This window comes from Polyodon spathula, chromosome 21 (genome assembly GCF_017654505.1).
Source record: "Polyodon spathula isolate WHYD16114869_AA chromosome 21, ASM1765450v1, whole genome shotgun sequence".
NCBI lineage: Eukaryota > Metazoa > Chordata > Actinopteri > Acipenseriformes > Polyodontidae > Polyodon > Polyodon spathula.
The window spans coordinates 7,316,377-7,343,085 of record NC_054554.1 but is presented as its reverse complement, the minus strand read 5'-3'; the positions used below and the strand labels follow the sequence as shown (position 1 = coordinate 7,343,085).

At 41.5% G+C, this 26,709-nt stretch overlaps 1 protein-coding gene across 4 annotated transcripts in view; it reads right to left on the bottom strand.

Moving 5' to 3' along the window:
• The window catches only part of LOC121296454 (zinc finger homeobox protein 3-like), a 146,467-nt gene that overhangs the window by 78,712 nt on the left and 41,046 nt on the right, over positions 1–26,709 (bottom strand). For all 4 annotated transcript variants that reach the window (XM_041222044.1, XM_041222045.1, XM_041222046.1 and 1 more), the window contains exons 2-3: positions 13,777–16,915; positions 7,111–7,607 (exon numbers count right to left, since the gene is read on the bottom strand). In XM_041222044.1, the coding sequence (XP_041077978.1) occupies positions 7,111–7,607; positions 13,777–16,879 (3,600 nt within the window). In that variant the 5' untranslated portion in view covers positions 16,880–16,915. The remainder of the gene's footprint in view (positions 1–7,110; positions 7,608–13,776; positions 16,916–26,709) is intronic.

Here is a 26,709-nt window from a genome sequence, read left to right as displayed (position 1 = left end):
GTGCCGTTTAAAGCTCTGACCACATTCAGGCTGCTAATCTCCTTGCTAAGCCCCTGTGTATTGATGCTGGTGAGCCACTAAGCTGGTCTGCCTCACTCTCCATCCCTAGGCTTAGCACCCATTGAGAATTATAGGAATTGAGCTCTGCTGTAACAAAGGGACGAGGCATTTACCTGCTCATGGGATCCCAGGGGTCACTGTGCCGGCCTTTAAGAACTATAGTGGACAAAAATGCAGAGCAGTGTCGCCTTTAGGAGGGTGTGTTTTTAAATCTAGCTAAGTCCCCAGACAACTTGCTTTCAAATACCAGTCCAGAAGCATTCAAAAATACCTGAAACAAATGGTAAAATAGTCAGAGTCCAATGAATTTCACAGGATTTACTGTATAATATTTCCTACTTACTGTCTAATGCATGTTTTTTACACTTTGTTATGCTGGTGTAAATATACCCTGCAAAACTCACTTCACCTTAGAACCCAGAAGACGGCAGTTGGAAAAAAACATTCTATTGTTTGTTTATTGTTGTTATTGCCGGTTATTGTTTTTTTAGGCAAACCACTTTTTTCAAAGAAAACAAAATACAACAGTGATGTGCAAATGCCAAAGTCCATTCTCCTACCCCACCCCCCCTCTTGTTTTGGAGTAAGCCTGAAAGAAAAATAGGGGGGGAGGCAGGATGAAAGGAGAGCAGAGTTAGGTGAGGAGGATTTGGGTGCGGTGGGGAGGGGATAAGCCTTTTTGTGTTATTATTAATTGACAAGGTCTAACACAAGACCACCCACAGCACTGTAATACTGGACAGGTTAATTTTTTTAAGTATTATCAGGTGTGTGTGCATACAGTAGTGTGGCTCTTAGTTTGGAAAATAAAGTAGAATAAGTATATTTCTTTGTGTTTAGTCCAAATGTAAATCCATATCTAGAGCTTATGTATTTATTTATGTACTTATTTAAAATGTGGATATTAATGTAATGAAGGAGGGTGGATATGACAGCAGGAGCCACACCCAGCCTGGACTAGACCTGTGACTCCTCTATCCACAGTCTTTAAAAACACTCTTCAGCGCAGTGTTGTAATCCAGAGCCTGACGTTCCTCTGCTTCAGAGAGAAAAAGAAATCCCGCTCATTACTCAAGAATACCCGCCAATCTCCCTCCTAACGTTGATTCGGCTTCAGATAACAGGATAAGAACCTGATTGACTTCTCTGAGCACACAGAGGGCAACAGAAACCACCAGGCAGCCACTCCCACTGCACTTCAGATTAACACTGTTATTAGGAACATACATACAGATTTTAAAAGAGAAATTTACTTAAACCTGCTGGAGTATCTTATAGTTTTAAAAGTACATTTCTTGTTATCTACTAGATAGCATTCTTTTATTTATTTATTTATTTATTTTTTTTAGATTCGTTCACATCAGGAACTCTAGTTAAGTTAGAATTCAAAATCAACAGCACAGTCTGTTGACATGTCTGCTTTTTGACCCATTCATGACATTGAAATGAACTGCACCCTATTTTATCAATAGCTTCAATGAAAGACACAAAAAACAAAAACACAAGCCGGTCCTACCCATAGACCTGTCAGATCACATCCAGGCCCCATTGAAGTGGGAGCAGCAGCAATTATCAAATTCCATCTGTGAGGCCTGGCCTCTAAACTGGGCAGGGGGTTCAAATCGACTAATAGAAACAGCTCTTACGGGAGAGACACGCCCTCGCTAGTAAAGTTCTATCTTTCTCTGTGCCTGCAGTGGAATGATTGGCCTTGACACTATTTAAATGACCTACATTAAATGTTGAATCCAACTACTGTTGCCGTTGAGATCACTAAAATATGAAAACAAACAGGATGATATTTACTTTTGTGCAGTGTTTTTTTTTTTTTTTTTTTTTTTTTTTTTTTTTATTATTAAAACACAAAACTAGACAAATAAAACCCTCCCATAAAACCCACTCGCGCCACAGGGAACCTTACCGCATTGTACTTGAGAACATATTATTATTATTATTATTATTATTATTATTATTATTATTATTATTATTATTATTATTATTATTATTATTGAGTCTAGGTTGCACAGTGCATTATTGCTCAAATCCTTTCATCTCAGTCAATGTGGTTTCAGTACAATGAAACACTGGGAACTGTGACCCACAATCGCAATATGTGCAATAACAAATAGTTAAGGTCCATGTAACATTTCGTCAATGTAGGTTATGAGCTTAGGCTACAAATTGCATTAGCCAATCAGAGGACAGAACTCATGATGAAGTAGGTCACCACGCCCCAGATGCCTTGTGCAATGGAATGCCTCTACCACATTGTATCACAATTGGATGCGAGGTTCTCCGGCTATAGGTGTGAAACAATGATGTCGAGGAGTACCTACAGAGGTATGCACCCCCATGCTGGAATAACAAGCAGTGCAACTGTTAGGCTATATTTAACAACTGTTAAGCAAGTAGTATTGTTGCTTTAAGGCTACAGATGCCTTGCTTGCAGTTTGATTGACAGATCCGGTGAATCTAGAGTGAGTGCTTTATTAGAGAGATAGTACCAGTAAATGAAGGCAATGCTTCCAGGAATCTAGCAACCTTTTCCCAATGAGCGCTATTACAGCATGTTGGCTGGCTAGCCATGCTAATTGGTACACTATCTCCTCTAAATGAACCTCCCTTTCAAAGATTTAGCCACTCTCTCTGATTGATGTCTGGGGGAGGGCTTACAGGAATGGGGAGTGGCCTAGCTCTGACAGGTTCCCACCCCCTCCTCATCGCAAGCCGTATCCCTTTTCAAGAGATATGACAGTACATCAGGCCATTAGGTCAATCATATATACCTGATGTTTACTGAAACTTTAGATACTTGGAATAAAATGCATATATGTAGTTTTACTATTATCCTTTTTCTTGATCTATTTAGCATGTGTGTGCTGGTAATGTTTATAGTGTATACAGAGTAGTAAAAATATATATAGTATTTGACAACATAAAACATATTTTAAAAGAAAACAAGGAGGAATATTTACTTTAGCCCAACTTTCATTGCTGTGGCATGCCCTGCTGGAGTTAGGAATAGCAAATACTCACATGGGAATCTTTTAGACATAGGAAAATATTAAAAAAAAAAAAAAAACACAGCCTTGTGCTGACCAAAATTCAGGTCCTTTTAGATCTATCTTAATGCTAAAAAACAAGACAACTGAAATGGTATGTTGTTTCTTTGTAGCATTAGGACTGGTTTCTAGTTTCTGAGATATAGCAAGAGCGTCTGAGGCAAGTCTTCATAACTACAGAATAATCATTTCTTGGTATGCATGTGTATCGAATAGTATTTGGAAACAGGGGGAGGTAATGAAGATCCCCCTCGCGATAGTAACTGCACTTTCTTTCTCTTTTCTTCTCCCTCTCTCCTCAGCCAAGCTGCATCTGGAGCGGATTTTGTGTGAGCAGACACTGAGGAACATGATTACATTCAGTTAACTGCACTCTAAACTGATTATGCATGTGCCAAGCTAATGGACTACATTTGCAAGAGGAAAAATAACATCCAATCAATCTCAATTACTGCAGACCGCACCGGCCCCCGAGACAAGAAAGGTAGCCAGCTAACCCCAGCGCTCCGCCTCTCCTCCTACCCCCGTCCTCCAGAGCGAAAAGTCAGCCAGCACTTCCTCCACCTTCCCTGCCTGCCTGCCTGCACTGGACAGCACTTTGTCTCGCTGGAGGACCGGGGCCTTCTCTTTCAAACAGCCCCCACTTTCACAACAGTATTCAATTTTATTATACTTAATTTCGCTTTGTGATGGATTCTTAATTGGTAGCAATGGAGACTGAAAGTAAATGAGAACACAAGCAGTGGCAAAGTGAATTTCCTCACACTACCAGCAGCTTCAGGCTGGCTTAGGAGGGCTGTAATGTAGGTTACACTACTGTCCAATGATGGCTAAAGTGGTCACTAAACTAATTTCGGTGTAGCTGACAAATATTTCAACAAATGTATGTATCACAATAAATTTTTTTACATATATTTTAGAGATTACACACATATATATATATATATATATATATATATATATATATATATATATATATATATATATATATATATATATATATATATATATTATATATATATATATATATATATATATATATATAATATATATATATATTTGTAAACAAACAAATTGAGGCCTAAGTCTCTCTCTAAGCAGAGACAGTCAATGATGCTGAATTGTGTGCTGCTTTGGGATACAGGCCTCCCACTGGGGACCAGATTGAGACCAGAGGACTAATTTCACTTGTGAAAGCCAGATTCAAACCTAGGCCTTGAGAGGTGAAAGCCACAAGAAGCTAGAGAATCATCAATCTACACCACACAGATATCACTTTTATGTATAGTGGATTCAGCCTCTAATTCTTTTTTCAGATGTGGCAGATTCACTCCCATGCCGGTGGCATTTGTGGTCAGCACAAGAAACTCTTACTTTCAGAAGCCTTTTGGAACATTACTATACGTGGGGGAATATTTTTAGAAAGCCCTAATATGGACTGCATACCACAGACTCTCAAATTATCCCCATCTAGTTTAGCCCTCAGTTGAAATCATCCTTTTTAATTCCAGTAATTATAGGTTCCAATTTATACGGAGCTGTGTACACAAAAGGGCTGCTTAATGCAAACCAGTCTGATTTGGGCAAAGTGTCCAAAGGGATGGCCACATCTTATGGTGTATTTATGCCGACAACTATGAAAAATAAAAATTATATATTTAAACTTACAACAACCAAAATATGTTTGCTTTTTTACACAATGGACTTATTGCATAGGTTTCCTGATACGAGAGCATACTGGTGCTCATTGGTAATGCAATGAATTTCCATTGTGTATTTATTCATACTATTACTATATTAAAATATAAAACTGTTGTAAATGTGTTCGTACTACAGCACATATTCATACACAGTACTTCTATTGTGCTCGACATTTAACTTCTTATGCAGTCCATGTAATCACATCATTCAGACATTGGTTTGTTAAAGACTAAATCAGATTCAAATGCCTTTTTTAAATGTTTTTCCAGTTTCTGGATGTTTATGAATACGGTTGAATTACATTCAAAATCTTTAGTTTGTCATCAGCAGTGTTACAAACAGACTTAAATGTTAATAACTACATATAACCCTCTGGACAGATGTAATCAAATGTAATTGGCATGCATTAACTCAAACATGAGTTAAATTAGCGATTTAGAGGCAGCTGTGATGTGAAGGTAGCAGGCAGTGTGGCAAGACTGCAGTCTTTCAATCCTACTTGAACTCCCAATTTATTTACTAATAAGTAAAATTCCCCAAAAAACTCAACTCACAGGCCAAACAAAATAATAATAATAATAATAATAATAATAATAATAATATAATAATAATAATAATAATAATAATAATAATAATAAATCACTCAGCAACAGCTCTGAAAAACAATTATCGAAGGAAAAGAAGTGGTTGATGATAGAAAAGTTTTTTTTTTTTTTTTTTTTTTTTTTTTTTATCAACAGGAGTATAGCTGTTGTTGGCAACTAGGCAAGGAGCCACAGTGTGGTGGTGAAAGCTGGGATGCCTGTCTGGAACTGTCCCACCAATCTGGAAACCTCAACTTTTTCCTGAAGACAGGACTCTTGCCGAATCTGCCTGGGGGCCCTAGCACTATTCCCTGAGCGATGTCGGAGGGATTAGGTTACATATTTGAATCATTGTGGTATTTGTAAATATTCTGGCTACATGTCTGGGCTTGAGCTTTGAGGACGATTAGCCCTGGGTTCTCTCTACTCCTCATCATTGCCTCTGCAGCAGTGCACATACAGTACGGACAAGTGTGGTCTTTCACAGCAACATATATTCCCAATGTCAAAAGTCAGCTACAAAGAACCGATGGGGTCGAATGGCCTCCGTTCATTCATAAATTCTCTCAGTTTTGTATTCCTCTCAAAATGAAGTAAGTTTTTATCAATGCATGTGCAAACAAATACTGAGTGACTTAAGAGTAGAACAAGGAATTGAAGATCTGCATCATGTGTATGTTGTTCTTTATTTGTTTGTCACATATACAAAAACTAAGGCAGTTTTGTGTTAACATCCTTTTGCTACTGTGGGAGAAAGTGGAGGCTTCAGCTAGCTGGTTGATTAAAGACCACCCCCCCTCCCCCACTGGTGACAATGTGTTGTCAGTCTAGGTTAAATCAGCCCGAAGTGGACTGGGAGAAGGGTATGTAAGTGAAATCAAGGCAGTTAGATTTATGGCGATTTGTAACAGGCTGTTCATCCACTTGCCATTATAGAATGATTAGAGGAAAAGGTGAAGCTCAGAGTCCAGTAAAAATCAATACGACTGTCGAGAACAATTCAGCCTCCCTGCCAGAGGAAAATTAGCACTCTCTTTTTTGCCGAGGCTGGTCAAGGCTGCAGTTTGTTCAAAACTCAAGCTGGTTTTGCCTTAAACCAAATGCTGTGTCTCACCTATTTCAGCTAAGCTCTACTAATGCCACTAATGCAACACATGGTCAATTCAGGAACTCAAAACGTACCTGTTTGTCCGAATATGCGCCATCCCATTGCTGCATGAAAGAGCCTTGAGTACATTCAGGCTTCCACTTTAAATTGTATTTTTTATGAAGACAGGTAGAGCAGTAGATGATGGCACGAATGATTTTAAAAAGCACAGTACAACATTTCACAGGGGCAACCTTCAAAATCTATTGGAAACTTTTGTGTTTTTGTATTTTTCACAACAGTAGTTCAGATTGAAACACAGACTATACAACTATGGGTAGAGAAAGAAGGTGAGAGAGAGAGACAGAGAGAGAGAGAGAGAGAGAGAGAGAGAGAGAGAGAGAGAGAGAGAGAGAGAGAGAGAGAAAGAGGATGTGCAACTTTACTTTTTCTTCTATGAAATCTTTTATTTGATTTCATTTACACTCACTTAAAAATGTTATTTTATTTGTATCCATTCAATTGTGGTTTTGCTTCTGGCTAATGACAATAAAGCAGAACTAAACTAAACTACATTGAAAGAAAGAAAGTGTGGCATAGGTCGGCATTCACTCACCTTGTAAAGCTTCAGGCTGGCCTCGTGGCGTGAGTTGACCGTATGCAGACGAAGCTTCTCCAAGCTGTTCGTGTAGTAGTCACATGCGTTGCACTTTAGGTGCACGGGGTTGCCGATGGCCACGCATTTGAGGCGCCACTCGTTGCCTTTGCCTCCTTCCTTGATGTGCGCCACCAGCTGGTACTTCTGCACGTGCTTGTCAGTCTTGCAGTGCAGCTGGAAGTTGGCCTTGAGCTGGGTGGTGTACCGGCAGAGCTTGCACTGGTGAGAATCTCCCACCATGGCACGCCACTCATCCTCGGGCAGGCTGCGCTCCGAGCCCATGTGGAGCCCCAGCAGCTCCATGTTGTCTGTGGTGAAGCGATTACACACGGCACACTGGAATAGCTTGAGGGATGGGTCGCTGGACTGGGACAGGCTCTCTCCCAGGGACATCAGCTCCTCGGACACCAACTGCCCGCCTCCTAGGCGCATGTCCATAGGGATCTCGCTACCTACTGTGAACAGAACCACAACACACACACACACACACACACACACACACACACACACAAATGTTACATCACATTGTGCCGCCTGAGAGTTCTTAAGTGACCAAACTGAGGTTTACTCAATTCATCTGACTCGTCTTAAACCCACCACTTTTCAGGTAATTAAAATAGGCTTTGTTGACCAAATATCTACCAGTGCATGGTAGTGTGTATTTCAGTCTTTAAATTTTGTAAAATACAAGAGAGTGTCCTATTTTAATTATGTAAACTACAGATGTTTTTAGATCAGTTGAATACACCCCAGGACTTTTTCTTTTTTTTCTGCGCAACCGATTTCCCTCTTTGTAGTTGCATACCTTCCAAACTACGAAAATTGAATTATTTCAGCACCAGTTTAACAGCAGATTTACAAAGCTCCAGTGTATATTTTGAAATGCAATCATGGGTTAAAGATTTGTGAAAAAGGGTCCAATATTCCAAAGCTAGCAATAAACAGTTTTTTTGTTTTGTTTTGTTTTGTATTTTACTCCAATAGGACAGTGGAAGAGTGCACTCTGTACTGGCATTGAAGCTTAGTAACCTTAAGCCACTGGCAGCCTTTGCTTAAGACAGCATTGTATTATGTTCAGACAAATTCAGTTCCACAGGCTGCTGTTTGAACAGCTACATAAGAACTGATATAGCCAAAGCAGATTTAAGATTGTTATTTTTTATTTTATTTATTTATTTATTTATTTATTTATTTTGTTTTAAAAATGTTCACATGGCATGTTTCATTGTATTTAAGCACATGTATCTCTAAATCAATTCCAGGTCTTTATTGAGCTATATGAACCTCCTCAATTTCTCACTGCTGCCTCAAAGCTTGTTAGAAGTAATACAGGGGGTAATGACTGAATACATGAGAAGAAAAACCTAATGAACAAATCAGAGAAGTGAAAAGCAAATCATTAAAAATAAAATAAAACAGAACATGTAAAAGCAGAGAAAAGAAGTTGTTTTGCCATCACTCCACTGATCTTGAATCTATCATTGCTCAGACAAAGTACTGGCTGGCCCTGCCCGACTTTACACTAAGTTAATTCCAGCGGCACGGTTTTGTTTATTGCCTTGTTATGCAGGCTCAGTCCTGCTTTTCTCCATGATCTGAGTTTTTACATCCAGACGCAAGACCTCCGTGAACCCACTGAAATCTGTCAGTGCCTGCCTCTGTCATTTTGCTATTTCACCTCTTACTACACACACACACACACACACACACACACACACACACACTCTGTATTAGGGGTCAACCTTAGCAGAGTACATTTGTAGGGGGTAAAAATGAAGAACAAAATGTCCCTACCAAGTCCATAGGCATTGGTAATAAAATTAGTGTTTGGGGTACCACTGCAAAATGTGCTTGTAATTTATCTGAAAAAGAGATAATGGTCAATTTGTTATTTGTTTAAATGGAGTAAAATGGACCATTAATGACTCACGTTTAGGTGTTCTTAAACTTGAGGTGTTTTTGTCATTATATTTTAAAAGGCAACAAAGTTATTTAAAAAAAAAAAACAAACTTGAAAGTCATGGTACATCAAATACAATTGACATGTCCATGTGTTATAGTGCATACATGGGTGTGTGAGCATGTGCAAGCACGTGCATGCGTCTCAGAGTCTGCAACCCTTTCAGAAAACAAAAAGCCTTAGAATGCCTTAGTAGCATTCTGTAACATGCTTATTAGGCATTTGCAAGAAAATTAACCAGATGGCAGAAAAGAAAAAAAGAACTAGTCACAGCAATCAATTCCTGTTAATGTCTTTGAACTTGCGACAGTTTGAGACAAGTCTGTACAAACTTTGGGTTTTGTCTGGCACGCACAACACTTTGCATGGCAACAGAATAACCCTCGCTGAGTTACAAATTAAAAGAAAAAAAAAAATCTGTTGCTGACCAAAGCAGCTGTTTCTGTATAACACCCAACAAGTAAAAAGTGTAATGTTAGGGTAGCCTGACTGAGGGAGTGTGTAACAGCCACTAATGCTATCCTCCCCTTTCCAAAAGGTTGTCCTAGGAAAATTAAAGACTAGAATTTCCCAGTTATTATAACCCAAATCAAAATATCAGGCTTCAAAGACTAAAGTGTTCTACCAAGCCATAAAATGAATGCATGGATAAAAGGTGATCTCTATCTACTCTTTTGGCAACACAGTGCAGGGAAATTTTATTGGGAATCATATCAGTATCTACCAGTGTATTAACAAGCACTTAAAAACACTCCAGTGCTGCCGCTATCCTTCACCTTACCAGTGAACCCTAAAATACTCCTTACTCAGCTCTCCGGCCCTGTCATTACCATTTTCCTGACTAAACGAGTGATAAGCATGCCATTCTCAGCTCTCCAGGGCTGTCATTATCCTGTATCTTGATAATCTGAACTATTCCACTAAACCTGAACTTTCCCATCTTTTCAGTGCGTTCACACCAGTCCAGTCTGGCAGGAACTTCCCTCTTACAATATATTTACTTACACATACGTTGATATAAAATCTAACTATATTTATTTAGCAGTGTGGGCCCTGGAGACGACAGGGAAAACCATCTACCCAGGTTGTCCTGTTTAAAGTGTTTCTGATGGGAGGGGTGGAGTGGGAAGCCGCTCAGTGTTGCCAACTTAGCGCAAATGCTCTGGTACTTCTAGATTTGGGACTACATCACTGTATACTATAAGTAGTTGTTGGTGTGTCTATGTACTATGATCGTTTGGTCTCTCTCTCTCTCGCTCTCTCTTTCTTCTCTCTCTCTCTCTCTCTCTCTCTCTCTCTCTCTCTCTCTCTCTCTCTCTCTCTCTCACACACACACACACACACACACACACAGCTCTTGGCAACAAAAGGAACCGTGCCGAGTTCAACAGGGCAGGTGTGCCCTGGGGCAGCATACAGGGAGCTGGCAGCTCCACCAAAAACAGAGAGAGAGAGAGAGAGAGAGAGAGAGAGAGAGAGAGAGAGAGAGAGAGAGAGAGAGAGAGAGAGAGAGAGAACAGCAAGCACACTCAATTAACCTTTTACTTCCCAATGCTCTGCAAACCACGAAGTCTGTTTACCTAAATAGCAGCAAATATCTGGTATATATTGTCAGCCAACTTTCAAAATAAGAAACACTATCTAATTAAAATCAGCTGTATCCCACAATAGTGCCCCATTTCTACAAATAAACACAGTTGGGTTTACTAAAGTTTATCATAGGTTTAGTTTTTTGTGTGTTACTTTATTGGAAGGAAAGAAAGCAGTATTCTGCCTTTGCTTTGTCTAATTCGTTAAGTAATTAAAAAGCTAAACTACCGAATTGAAGCTGAACTTTTATACAAAATCTATCTGATATGAATTGTTTCAAAGCGCATCAAATCTTAATCCAACATGGAAGAATCACAAACTGAGCTTTTATTCCAGATGAACCTGACATGAAAAGTTTGACATTAGAAGTTAAATCAGATCCTCAACTTTTTTTTTCATTTTATTTTTCTTTAATCAATTTTGCTTTGCCGCACGGTTGCTGAACATGCCAAAAAACAGAGTGCTTTTTGACAACTTATAGTCATGAGAGACATGCCTGTGTTACCACTTTTGCAAGAAAAAATGCATTTCTTTTCGGAGGACTTACACAGCACCCGCTTCTTATTAAGACAAAAGCGTTGACTTCACTGTAGAGGTGGCATCCCGTGCAGACAGACAAGGATGTTGACCGTGTTTGTTTATATTATCTTTTTTAGGGTCCAGGGACGAGGTTCATTATAGCTAAAGGTTCGTTATAATGAAGGGCGTCATAGCTGTACAAAGTTAACATATTTTTCAAATATGTACAAGTTAACTTCAATGTTTTGTCAGTGGGACCCTATTACAAGATTGCCTAATGCTTTTTTAAATAGCCTGTTACTTTTTTTCTGTTTTTAATTTCTTAATAAAAACAAGTTTTAGGCAGGTGTGAGAAAATGCTGTAAAGTAAGAATGCTTTCAAAAATAGACATGTTAATAGATTATATTTATCAATTAACTAAATGCAAAGTGAGTGAACAGAAGAAAAATCTAAATCAAATCCATATTTGGTGTGACCACCCTTTGCTTTCAAAGCTGCGTCAGTTCTTCTAGGTACACTTGCACAAAGTCAGGGATTTTGTAGGCATATAGTCAGGTGTATGATTAGACAATTATACCAAACTGGTGCTAATGATCATCAATTCAATATGTAGGTTGAAACACAATCATTAACTGAAACAGAAACAGCTGTGTGGGAGGAATAAAACTTGGTGAGGAACAGCCAAACTCAGCTAACAAGGTGAGGTTGCTGAAGACAGTTTACTGTCAAAAGTCATACACCATGGCAAGACTGAGCACAGCAACAAGACACAAAGTAGTTATACTGCATCAGCAAGGTCTCTCCCAGGCAGAAATTTCAAGGCAGACAGGGGTTTCCAGATGTGCTGTCCAAGCTCTTTTGAAGAAGCACAAAGAAACGGGCAACGTTGAGGACCGTAGATGCAGTGGTCGGCCAAGGAAACTTACTGCAGCAGATGAAAGACACATCATGCTTACTTCCCTTCGCAATCGGAAGATGTCCAGTAATGCCATCAGCTCAGAATTGGCAGAAAACAGTGGGACCCTGGTATACCCATCTACTGTCCGGAGAAGTCTGGTCAGAAGTGGCCTTCATGGAAGACTTGCGGCCAAAAAGCCATACCTCCGTCGTGGAAACAAGGCCAAGCGACTCAACTATGCACGAAAACACAGGAACTGGGGTGCAGAAAAATGGCAGCAGGTGCTCTGGACTGATGAGTCAAAATTTGAAATATTTGGCTGTAGCAGAAGGCAGTTTGTTCGCCGAAGGGCTGGAGAGCGGTACACGAATGAATGTCTGCAGGGGCTGCATTTCTGCAAATGGAGTTGGGGATTTGGTCAGAATTAATGGTCTCCTCAATGCTGAGAAGTACAGGCAGATACTTATCCATCAAGCAATACCATCAGGGAGGCATCTGATTGGCCCCAAATTTATTCTGCAGCATGACAACGACCCCAAACATACACGAAAGTCATTAAGAACTATCTTCAGCCTAAAGAAGAACAAGGAGTCCTGGAAGTGATGGAATGGCCCCCACAGAGCCCTGATCTCAACATCATTGAGTCTGTCTGGGATTACATGAAGAGAGAGAGGCAACTGAGGCTGCCTAAATCCACAGAAGAACTGTGGTTAGTTCTCCAAGATGATTGGGCCAACCTACCTGCCGAGTTCCTTCAAAAACTGTGTGCAAGTGTACCTAGAGGAATTGATGCTGTTTTAAAGGCAAAGAGTGGTCACACCAAATATTAATTTGATGTAGATTTTTCTTCTGTTCACTCACTTTGCATTTTGTTAATTGATAAATATAAACTATTAACATATCTATTTTTTAAAGCATTCTTACTTTACAGCATTTTTTCACACCTGCCTAAAACTTTTGCACTATATATAGTGTGTGTGTGTGTGTGTGTGTGTCTATATATATATATATATATATATATATATATATATATATATATATATATATATACACACACACACACACACACACACACACACACACACACACACACATATACACAAGCCTGTTGTTTTCTCTACTGGACCTGGCAGCCATCAATTCCTTCGTTTTGTACAAGAATGCACCAGGGAAAATATCAGTTGGAGAAAACGCAAGAGAAAACATACATTACTTTAGTTTTAAATTAAGAAATACATTTTGTTTTTTATAGTATACATATAGCTGTTTACACACTAGTTTCTTTTGAAATCTTTATCATAGATTTTTAATTTTTTTTAAGTATTGCTTTATATGTGGTAAATTAGAAAATAAACCATGTTATGGTTAATTGTTCATTTAAAATATGTTGTTTCGGCTGTGCAAATGTTTGATATGATGTGCTTGAATAAAACTTTTGTGTTGTACCTAATAGTTTGTCTTTCATTTTTATATTGATGTTGTTTCAAATGTAACCGTCATAATGACTGCCAGCGGCGGTTTTAGGTATGAGTATAACCGTGGTCGTTCTAGTGTTCACAACAAAAAGTGATAAAAATCAGTGAAATAATCCACTGTTTTGGGTACTGTTAGTAATAATTCTCTCCTGAATAAGAAGGAAGAAAAGAAGGGTCTCACCGAGAGAGGGTGCCAGGGCTGCCATGTTCGGGTCAAGCTGGAAGCCGCCCAGCAGGTACTGGGTGTCGGCCCCACTGGAGTCCATCTTGAAGCCAGGAGGCAGGTTCATATTCTGGGTCAGGTAGTACTGATAGAGCTCAGCCTCCGAGGGCGAGGGCAGGGCCCCCAGGCCGAGCCGGCCGTGCTGCATCTGGCTCATGTTCTGCTGCAACAACATCATGTTGTGCATGTGCTTCTCGCTGGTCATGTGGATGCGCAGGTTGCGGGCCACGTTGGTCTCATAATCACACACCTCGCAGCGCCACATGGGCTTGCTTTTTGGTTTGGTGGGGGAAGGAGTTCCACAGGCCCCAGCGGCGTGGGCAGTGGCCTGGACAGGATGGTGATGGTGGTGAGAAGGGTGGTGGTGAACAGGGGCTTGGGCAGCTGAGGGCACACCTACAACCCCACCGGGGGCGTGTCCAAAGACCTGGTCCCCGGCGGTGGAAACAGCTGCAATGGAGCCTCCGTTCTGCAGGTTCTGCATGTTGTTGAGGTGCTTATCGGACTGCATGTGGATGCTCAGGTTGCCCTTGGTGGTTGTGGAGTAGTTACAGACCTCACAGCGGAAGGGCTTGTACCCACAGGTATAGCTCTCTCCCCGGGCCAGGCGAGGGTGGGACTGGCCAGAAGTGCAGTAGACGCAACTGCCGCCCAAGTCGGGGTGCTTCTCCTTCATGTGGGCCTCCAGTGTCTGCTGGTACTTGTAGTGCCAGTTGCACTTGGGACATTTGAGGGTCTTGCAGGAGTTGCGAGAGTGCATCATGGTCATGTGGCCACCCAGGGAGCGAGAGGAGCCCAGGACAGTGTCACACTTGGGGCACTCCACCCCGCTGCCACTGCCACTGGCCCCTCCGCCCTGAGGGCACTCCCCAGCCCCCGCCAGCTCGCAGGGAGCCCCAGGATGGGAGTGCGAGTGGGAGTGCTGGTGATGGTGATGATGGTGGTGAAGCAGGTGGTGATGGTGCATGAGAGCACCACTGTCCTCTTCCCCCTCAGCCGGGCTTTCATTTGGTTCAGGAGCTGTGGCACTATCTCGATTGGCACTTTCATCTGTCGCATTGGTGATGGTGGAAATGTTGGTGGTGGAGGTGGATGCGAGAGGGTCAGAGGAAGTGTTGGAGGCTATTTCTTCTTCCTCTTCCCCCCTGTCTGCTGCCACCACCGCTGCTGCTACTGCTACTGCAGGGATAGTCATCCCCTGGCAGTTAAAGCTCAGAGGGAGTTCAGAATTTCTCCCCCCGCCATCCGCCTCCCCTTCCAACCCAGTGAGGAAGGAGGAAGAGGATATGGAGGAGGTGCTTTTGCTGTTTCTGTGCACAGTACTGGCCTCAAAGGGGTAGGCGGAAGGCTGAAGAGCGCTACTAGGCATTAGTAAAGGAGATTTGGAAATGCTTTGGTTTGAGACAGCCAGTTCCCCCCCTTCTCTGCCGCTACTGCTGCTGCAGGCGACTGCGTTACCCACATCATCCTCCTCCTCCTCCTCATCTTCTATTAAATCCTCTTCATCCGAGACATCATCGCTCAGAAAGAGTACTTTCCCCTCCCCCCTTGCCTCCCTTTCCCTATTCCCTTCCTCACTTTGTGTCCCCCCTCTTCCCCCAGCAGGCCCCTCTGCTCTCCCTCCCCGCTCAGGCGGGATGCTGGAGTCTTTGGCAGGGCCTTGGGCTGAGGTAAGCAAGGACGGCTTGGGGCATCCTAGTCCTCCCAGCGTTACGAGAGAGCCTAACAAGGTTTGCTGGGAGCCAGAATCCAAGTCTTTTTTAAGAGCTTCACTCCCCCCACCACCTCTGCTACTACTACTGCTCCCTCCTTCCAACTGGACTCCACTGAAGGTCCCATAGAAGCTCTGCCCAGGGCCCATGGGCAGCAGGGTGGGTGGGGGAGGTGGGCTCTTGTTTTTTGGTTCAAGGAAGCTGATGAGTGGCTCCTTGTCCTTGCCTATGCCCTGGATGATGGCAGAGGTGAGCTTGTGCCCTAGGAGCCGGCGCTCATCTTCACTCAGGGTCATTCGGTGATCGTGCACAGCATGGGTGGCAAAAGAACGCACGTAGCCAAAGGACAGCTTGCAGAGGAAACACATGAGAATGGGCTTACCTTGGCCATAGAGGGCCAGCCCATCAAATTTGGAGAAATCCACGTTGTTGGGAACATCTTTGGATACGCAGGAGTTCTTGGCAGACCCGTCGCTGTTTAGGTAATCCTTGTTGCTTTTGTGGCGCACATCGAAGACGCGGAAACTGTGCAGGACAGGGCTCAGGCCTGCCAGGGATGAGGTATTGGGGAAGCCTTGGTCTGAGGAACCGAACCACTTCCCGAAAGACGAGGCTATGTGGAACGTGTTGATGATCTGAGGATAGACCGCAGATGAGGTCCCCGCAGGTTCGCCCTGTTTCCCCAAGCTGGGGAGAAGAGAGTTTGTAGGGAGCAGCCCGGACGGTACCACACCCCCTCCACTTTGGATCAGCTGGCTGATGCTCTCCACGATGTAGGCCGAGCCGTCAGGCTGGTAGACTATCTCTCCGGCCAAGTTCTCCACATCGCTGCATTCCTCCTCCTCCTCCTCTCCTTCTTCACTCCCACTCTCTGCTGCCACTGGCCGCCTTGTCCGCTGCCCCAGAAGAGCCGGCATCCCCCCTCCAGGTGCCACGGGCATTCCCGGGAAGGGCTGCAAACTCGGGTAACAATCCATTCCTTCTTCATCGTCCAGATCGTCCAGATCGTCCTCGTCTTCCTCTCCACAGCTCCCCTCCTCCTCCTCCTCTTCCTCCGTTCTTGTCTGCCGCTCTGCCTTTGCGCTCTCGCCAGGGGCAGTGTGCGTTGGGTGTTTCTGCTGCTCTCTCACTCCCTCTTGCAGGGGATTGCTAGGAGCCTGGAGCTGGGAGGAGGGGTAGGGTGCCGACAGTGACAGGGGCTCCAGGGGGAGGGGCTTGCTGCTGGGAGGAGTCGGCGATCTAGGGTGCTCGTTCCAGGGCTGCGGTGGCAGGTGCTGCTGTTGCTGGGAGATGGTTGCGGCGAGCCCATCATCTGTCCCAGAAACCGCGGGAGATTCACAGCTTTCCATGCTGATGCCTACATGAGGCGTTCATCGCATCCAGGCCTGGACACGGGAGAGAAGAGAGGTTAGGGAACACAGGGATACAGGTTTTTAACCTTCAAACTACCCTCCCACACATTTCACTAAACAGACAAGAGCACCTAATCTACAGTGCCCATCACATTATTCCTGTTATTATTAAAAAAAAAACTCTGCTCCTTGTATAGAAAATCTTCAGTTTTGATCATGCTGATACGTGAACAGGCTGCGTATATACTTAACAGTTTTAGATCACAAAAGCTTGATTAATCCCTTGATTTCAATTAAAGAGCTATGTTGATAGGACTTTTAGTTGTCGTGTTGTTTTTTATTTTTTAGCCAAGTGTAATTTGGGGGTGTTTAATTGGCACTGAAGGACTGCTGGGATAGTATGGTACGGTATAATGTCATGCTTTGATGATCTTTCTGTTGATTATCTATATAATTCAAGTGAAAACAAACCCACACTCTCTCCTGAATGTGGGGACATTCAGTGGGAGAGACCCGAGAGAAGTCTAGTGTGGATTTAAAACAAGGAGATCACAAATTGTTCCTCAGCACAATCTCTTCCTGCATCATTTTATCAAAGGGAGAACACTGATTAAGGGGGATTGAATGGGATGGGACGATAGGGACTGAAACCAATAACTCTTGTCTGGTCTTTAACCTTGAATTGCTTAATATTACATGACCAATGTTTCCCGGCACAGAGAGGTGTGTTCTGTCTCAACAGATTGCAACATACTGCACAATGCCTCGACTGCAGTGTTTATTCAAAATATTTAGTTCCAACTTTTTTTGTCCCAAAGACTTCACCGAAATATTTGACTACAACCTTTTTACTAATTTTGTGGTGTATAATTGCTCATTTTTCTAATGAAAGTTATACAATTTAAAGATTGAAGCTTATTAATGTATTTTTCTTGCTGTCTCAGATGGAAATTCTAGCAATGACCAGCTGTGGTTTGTACTGGTCAGAGATGGTTGTTCAGCTTGTTTTCAAGTGGTCGTGGCTTGTCAAGAGGCTATAAGGTGAAAAGTATAGATCACGCTGGTTCAGGAAACAGTAAAGACCCTTGGCTTAACTAAAAGTCAAGTGACTGATTTAAATCTGTGCTGGGGTAACACCTAGATATCCAGTTAAAACTTGTAAAAGTTTCTATTCTGAACCATTTAACCGCTCACCATCGGCTGCTACAATTATCTGCTGGGAGTTTTGTAGCAAAATTGTATTCAAGTGTTTTCCTTTTTCAAAATGGTACAAATTACACGCTGGAGTAAACAGCTCAGATAAATAGGGGAAATCGGGCCAGCTTTATCAACTGTAGGTCTTTAATCCAAAGTAATATTTTTAATGAAAGGACAATAAAGCTGTTTATGTTAAGTAACCCAAACACAGGTCAACGTTTTCTAAAATTACAAAGACCTTAAATATAATAACTTATTTTTAGTTTTCTGACTGAAACCTAAAATATTGAGGATTCTTAAATTAGTCAAAGAGTTCTGTGTGAATACAGATTCTAATCCAGTCAGAAGATCCACAGCACTAACCACTCGGCTTACACCCACAGTATGGCCTGGAGCTGGTATGAAATCCTGTCTGCGCCACAAGGCTGACAGAAAGCTTCACTAGTCAACCTGCTATGTCTGCTTTGCACCAAATAAGATTACACTTTACAAACAAGTAGGCCTAATTTAATAGCTAATGCTAGTTATTGATGTGCTAGTGGATTGTCAGGCGTCACGCTGCCACCAATGGGCCTGGGAATATAATACGGTTGTCTACAGTACTTATGGTAACAAAGTGACACCTGTTTAAAGTCGGAAAGCCTTTAATGTCTCCAATAAACAAATGAGATTTATGGCGCAAGGCAAGAGCTTGATAAAATAGCCACATGCTGAGGGGGTGATTCACTAACTACAATGCTCACACTTAAACTTGTCAAACCCACAAATAGAACTGACTGAAGCACTCCATTCTCAGCACTCTAAACCTGCATCGTAATATAATAGTGAACACAAGTCTAAGCCCTCCATTCTCAGCTCTTCAGTGCAGGCAAAATGCACTTGCTGTACCTGGTGCCTAAAGGGAAACAGCAACACGAAGGCTGAATGTGAAATGAAGCCAAAGATAATACCAGGTATAAAAAACAAAAAAAATATCAGATTCCAGTCCTTGGGACTAACCCTAGAGGAGTGCCTCCATTGACAAATGGAAAACAATTAGCAGATTTCTTTAAAAGGCTTCCCATTGCCTTCGCCCCGGAGGAGTAACGTCCAGATAATCCCTGGACTGCCCAGCTGTGTCTGAGCACCTTTATTACATGCTGTCCTGTCCACAGAGAACGGTCAATGGCAGTGACCTAATCTGTTCATGCAGGTAGACCCTCTTGTCTACCTGCATGGATTAAAGGCTTCTCTCTTGTGCTGGTTGGCCTGCTTGATTATCTCTGTCCGTCTCTGGAATTCAACACTGAACCCATGGCGCCTGCATGAACTCCCTGAATGAATTCATTTCAACTATATTTACATGATGAATAATCTACCACGATATAACATCTGCTTCTTAGGAGTACTCCCTTCACAGGGGGGAAGAGAATCAAATACTTTTTTTTTTTTTTCATTAAATTAACCAGGCCAGAGAAAATGCAAGTCTAGTCAGTTAATTTTTTTTTAATTGTACAGTGGTACTGAAAATTAATTGTCAGTTTGCTCCAAGCCATGTGTAAAATTTAATTTAATATTTCTATTATTGCCATTGTTTTATGGGGTGTCATGCCACAGCTAAGGAAAATAAATTTGATTCATTCGTCAAAAGAGACTGAACATTACTGACGTTGTAAGACAGGTGTCTTCTTACGCAGTTGTCTCATATTATTTGTTGGGCATACTGTAAATTAAACAAACAAATCCATTTGGAAACTTTCTTTACTTGGTGGAGGCACTTGTCCTTATGCTACAATTCCTGGGAATCTATTATGCTAGAATCATTCTTGAAACATCTTCAATAAGGAATAAGTCAACAAAACCTACAGGAAACAGGATAAGACAATTAAAGTAGCCGGCACGTTCTCTTCCTCTGTCTCTTTTTGCTAAGCAGTCTCAGTCATTCAAGGGTTACTGTGCTTATTGTAAAATCAATGGCATAATGCTTAGCAAGTTACAGGAAAATGTGGGAAGGAAGGGTTCCTATTGATAAAGCAGAAGGCCTTTGATGTTGCACAGGGGACGTGTTTATTGATAGAAAACCCATTGTACTCCTCAGGCAAAGCAGAAGGGCTTGTCTGCAAAGCTTGCCCAATTAATTGTGGATTGTTATGTTTTTTTATTTATTTATTTTTTTGGAAACTTTGTTTTTTTACCTTTCCGAAAAAAATAAATAAATAAAAATTGCTATGACTCTCAGACTTTAACGTCTTCACTTGAGCACACTGCCTCCTTCAGGTCTCTCAGCTCAAGCCACAGGCCACTGGCATCCACCTGGCCCCTCAGCCTTAGCCACTAGACCACACTGCCTCCAACGTATTACCTTTGCTTTAATGACGTGGCTATTGGCTCCCACCTACAGTATCCCTCAGCTCTAATCATTAGGCCACACTGCCTCCCTATAAAACGGTTTATAAATTGTATTAACAACAATAAAAAAATAAATAAATAAACAATAATAACAATCTCAGACTTATATAACCCCCACCACCACCCCTGTTCAATACAAACAGGAACGAAACGTTCCAGCCCGGTACTTCAGAAGGCAAAAAGTCAACTCAGGTCAATGGCACTCAGTCTGTAAACACGGCTTCCCGTAAAATCAATGATCTTCAGTTATAGCTATCAGTCTGCAGAGCAGAAATAGCTCCTGGTCTGACGGGACTAGGGGAGGGGGGGTTGCAGGCTGGTGCTGTCTTCAGATGCTGTTGGGATAAAGTAACTAAGTGATCAGGGATGATACGTTTGTAGCCCATCGAAACTACTGTACAGAACTGCATTTACTATGCAGTGAAAGTAATATTCCAAAGTGTTCTGTATCCTGAGCCGGAACGGAAGTAAGACCTTGCATGCCATTTCACCCATTCCAGGTTTTAAAATTAGTTTGATTAGCCACAGTGTATTGGTAAAAAGCTCAGTTGTGTCATATTCAATTCATAGTAAAACCAGGTGTAGATCAAACTGCAGTTTAAGGCTTTAAAATAGATTTTCTTGCAACCATTAAAAAAAAAAAAAAGTTTGGCCCTATTTTGAATAAGATCTTGTAAGATAAGATAACAACTCATTTTAAATCTGTAGGGGGAACCACAGCAGATATTTCCTACAGAGCCATCATTTCACAGGATACATCTCTAGCTGGAATCGCCAAATGGAGCTTTTTACTGTTCTTTTTTACAAAGATATACTTCATGTAAAACAAACACTACATATGCTTTCATGAAAAACGGCTACAAGCCAGGCAACCAGTCAGCATGCAGGTGAGCTGGCGAGGTAACAGAGGAATGAATAGAGGGAGGAGGCTTTTTTTCCACACTTCCTGCCTCTCTGTGTGTGAGCAATAGGACCGTGGTGTAATTATAAATTGTTAATTAGCTCTAGGTTAATTACACAGTTCGCAAGAAAGCTGGCAAAAGAAGCTTGCAGGGTGACAACGTGAAACAAGGCTGGAGAGCACATAGCCGGGAACCCGCAGCCCTCCTGCCAATTAGCAGCAAGCTTGTGGAGCAACAACGGCAGAGGAGGATTAAAAATGATCTGCATGCAAGCTTGCTGCGTCCCGGAACGTCACAGCTTGGCAGTGAAATCAGTTCTATAGTATGCATACAATCGTTTTTACAATTTTTTTATTTAAGTATGTAGTTCGTAAGAATATTGATCGGATTTTGTTGACTTTACTCTGGAACGTTACTTCCAATTACAGGTATACACAACATAAATCGAGTACTCGCATTGGTTTAGGCACTTGCCTATTTGATTACAGTTGTCTTTTTTTTTTTTTTTTTATCTATATCTGAGAGTGAGACCCATCTTGGTGGACTTCACTTAAAAACTTTTAAATCTTTTTATTTATTTATTTTTTTATAATATCTAGAATATTACTATTTTAACGATATCACTAATAAAAGAAGCTTACTGATTCCCTTTTAAAACCTTCATAGAAACAGATCCAGTATCATTTCTCTATGCTGTCCCTAGTGATTCATTTAGATAAAAGGTTTGTGTTATATAAATGCATAAATTATCCCAGGGATAAAGGTACTGATGTATAATCAGAGATAGGCAATCACACTCACACCGCAAACCCTACATTCGCCCTCAGGCAAGCTGGCACACAACACAGCAGGGGAGAGGGAGGGAAGCTAGAACACAGTTCCAACTGTGCTGAAGAGAAACGACTGGGGCAAGCAGCACAGACTGGGAGAGAGGGGAGGGGGTGAAGAGAGAGGGGGTAAAAGAACAATTCAAACACAGGGGCTGAGAGAGAGAGAGGAAGTGAGACAACGAAAGGAGGAGGGGGAAGGAAGGATTAATTAAAATGGAGAAAGTATGGATGGGGAATGAAAGAAGACAAGGGGGGGAGTGATAGAGAGAAAGTGAGGCAGAGTGGACACTAAAAGGTCGCTGGGAAGTAAGAGACACAGATCACAGCTACACTGCCAGACACCACGCTTAAGTTTTCCCTAATTATACAAAACCTACTATTTATATCTCTGGGAATTGGCTCTGTAGCAAAACTGGAAGTGAAATCTGTTTACTAGTTTCTATTTCTTTTGTTAATATAGCAACGAGAAGAGAAAACAAATGTAAGTGCCTGCCTCGCACCTGCCCTAGAACGGATGGAGCGCCCTTTCACTGAGTGGGTCAGCGAGAACCTCGTACCTGCCCTAGACTGGAGGGAGCGCCCTTTCATTGAGGGGGTCAGCGAGAACCTCGCGCCTGCCCTAGACTGGAGGGAGCGCCCTTTCATTCAGGGGGTCAGCGAGAAGTTTAGGTTTCATATCTACCAAATTCTGGATCTCCTGTTTCGCTAAACGAATGGTTCACTGGCCTACTGTTCACTGTGGGCTCCAACAATCCACGTATGGCTTAAGAAGGATTTGAACCCAGGTATCTAAAGGTAAAAGGCTAGTGTATTCTTTAACTGTGCCACAGTCGTAAAATAAAATAAAACATTTTAAAAACTGCAGGTAGGAGGGTAAGTTTCTTTAGTAACATAATAATACTATTTGCTTATTGTCAGATGGCAGTGATTTTCCAGAAAAGGAAATCTAAAAAAAAAAGAAAAAAAAAAAAAAAAATTATTCAAACCAACATGATTTCTAGTTCATCTGCATGCTCTCCCAGTGTGCGAAGGGTTAAAACAAGCCCGTCGCGAACAGAGTTGTTAAGGTGATCAATAGCATTGAAATGTTAAACCTTAAGAAGCTGCCTTATTGATTGTGAGGGTGATGATAAAACTGTTTATTATGAAGAATGCCGGGTTCTGTCAATGTTTCCACAAGGGCTCCTTCTGGAGTCATGACAGCAGTGCGCTGCATTCCAGCACTCTGACCAACAAGGCCTTTGTCCAGGGAAGGACGGGGACTAAAGCACAGAGTGCAGGATGTAAATTTCTGTGGGAGGTCCACTCATCAATATTTTTTCGAACAATTTATATTTTGTGTGCCAATTAAATCGATTGCTATTTGGAGGCTTAACTGACAGCCCTAGTGACCACCAAAGACAATGCGTGACTAGGAGCTTACTGTAGAAGTTGAACACTAAAACATTATTTTCAGCTCTCTAGCATTGCCCTTACTCTGTTACCTAATAATGAGCACTGCAATATTCCATTATCTGCGCTCCAGTAATGTCACTACCTGGCATCTTAACAATGAGCGCTAAAATACTTCACCTTAACACTGTAATAAGTATGGAAAGTGCTCAGGGGAGAGGTATGGTCACACTGGCCTGTGGACTGCTGCCAGACTAAATGGCAGGAGATAATGTCCCTTTAATCCCGCCTCTTTTTAAGTACTCTGAAAAACAAATACCTCAGCAATGACCGAACCCTGCACCTGGTAAAACAGCGCAGAGTGCTTACAGGCACCTGGAATTAGCCAAGTATGCTTGAAATAGTAGTCTTAAAGGGACAGATCCTCTCAACACTTCAGCCAAAGGCTGACACGAGAAGGCAAGAGATTTCTGGGAGGGAGGCAATATGGCCTAGTGATTAGAGCTGAGGGACTGGGAAGTGGTTTGTGTTTAAAGCATAGGGAGGCAGAGTGGCTTCGTTTAGAGCCAAGGGACCCTGTTGTAATGGAATCCCTGAGGTAAAGTCATTATGAAGTCTATCTAGCAGTAGGGAATATACAGCCCCTTTCCTTCACAGATTTGAAATGGGCTGTCCCAGTGAAGCCATTCTGGTGAAATAATAAAATTAAAAAAAGAAAAGAAAACCCAATGGAGCCCAGGTCTAATTCTAGGCAGGGATATTGTATCTGGAGAAATAATTAGGAGAAAGGCTTTGAAGGAGTATGGTGGCTCTTCATTCACTTTCCGCTACACATGTGCTAAAGTCATTAATGACAATGATTTAAAAAAAGGAAAAGCGAAAATCTCTCTGGTACACAAATACTTATTTTATGGGCCTGGCTCACATTCCTCCCTGCTTAGTTAGGGTTCTCATCCTGGCAAACAGCTTCATCTACTTCAAGAATAAAACCTCAGGGAGTGCTCTTTTTAATAAACAAACTCAATTAAAATAAAAGAAACTAGGTGTAGTGTTGTGTCAGATGAAAAACACCATGGTTAATACTAACACACACTTTTTGAAGGCAGGACAGCCAAAAAAACATGCCCACTTTACTTCTCCACAATTCCTGAAGGAAGCTGAAAAAGTTCATTACTAACCTAATTTAAGAAAACAAAACATAAATATCTTAATAGTAATAATAATAATAATAATAATAATAATAATAATAATAATAATAATAATAATAATAATAATAAACATTTTAAATGACTGTCAGTACTTCGTGTTCTGCAGTAGTACCACATTATAATTTAAAAAACCGAACAACACAAAAAAGAGGAAGTTACTGCAAACTGGAATAGAAAGCCAGATTCAAAACTGAATAGTAACAGTATGCTTGTTGTTTAAATGCTAGTTTTCTGGGGTTTGCCACCAATATTTTAGGAAACAATGGACCCTGTTTTGAAGCAACTGCAAAGGGAAATTTTCTTTTTAAAAAAATTGTAACAATTAACCACAAGCAAGAACCAACAAAATGTCCTGTAATTGCAGGAAGGAGCATACATTATTGTTCAGACTAATATATTACTAGTTGTATACAGTTGAAATTAAATAATTTCTCTGACAAATTTCAATTTGCCTCAAAACAGGGCCTGATATGTTTAAAACCAGTTAATGAACAGACTACATATTACAGACATCAGTCTGACTGCGTGTCTGGCTTATTGCTGAAGTTTATTTGTCCACAGTGGAAATGCAATTACTTAACATTCTTATGAAGAATAATGGGGTCATTGTCTTTTCATATTATCTCATTCTTTATTTACAGAAAACTGAAGAAACAACAACAATTGAAGAAGTTATCCGGAGCCTTAAAAGTTGACTTGTGGTCAGCTGCTCGCGGTGAATTTCAAAAGGGAAACGGCCTAGCTGTGTACTTCCTTAAAAATAAACTTAAAGCTGCAGTGTCCCACAAGTGTGTTCAATCTCGCACTACAAGTGGCAGTCAACTCAAGATGCTTCCCTCAGTCACAAAGAATATTTGTTTACTGGCTAGTAAAAGAAGGAGATCGACTAATCCAGGAGACTGTAAACCACACATTTTACTGTAATCCCTTGGTGTCTGTTTACTGTTGTACTTTACATTGTTCTATAAATTTACCCTTCTGTGAATTAAACTTTAAAACACACCACATTGACAGTCCAGTTTGTTTGCATTCCTCAAGGGTAGTTTTAACTGTGGGAACACAAGCTTAACAGTCACTTTCTCAGCCAAAGCGGCACATTCCTTCTATTGCACAGGTTATTATAAGTAACAACTTCAAGCACACAAAAAAATGATATAAATGATATTTTCAACATGGGCTTAGAAGGCAGTCTTGTAAATATGTACAATATATTTTAAAACTTAAATGAGGAACAGTTTGTATTTGAATCAAATGTTTTGGATACAAAGCATTCATACAGTAAGAAAGTCTCTTCTTCGCTGTGCAAGGACTGTCGACATGGGATATTTTACAACAAGAGCTTTTCTCTTTCTTTTTTTAAGCTAACACTTTAAAAAACAGGTTATACTTCTTGGCACTTTCTCCAAGCAGCGATCTTTGTGGAAGCCTGCTTGTCTGCAGTCAGTCAGTCAAGAGTGCAGCTCGGCTGATGAGATTTCTTGGCAGTTTCACAGAATGGATATGTAAGGATAACTTAACTTGTCTGCAGTTTGTCACAACAAGGATCTTCAGGACTAGTTTACTTTGTGGCAATCTTTTTTGTTCAGGAGAAAGCGAGACTACAAAACATAAAATGATGAAAAATATAATAAGGATCGGATCCAGATGTCACCTGCCTTATACTTTTTCACCTGCAATCTGTACTTTGTTCCATTTTTTGTGACTACCTAATTCACTGGGGCACACTGCTTCCCTTTTGGTCATTCCACCCTAACAACTAGACCATGCAGCCTCCTAGTCCCTTAGCTCTAAACACTGGGTCACTAAGCTTCCCTCAACTAAGCTGCACTGCCTCCTGATCCCAAAACCATTTGGCCATACAGCCTCCTTCCCAGTCCCTCAGCTTGCATGCCTCTAGATTTTACCCTTGA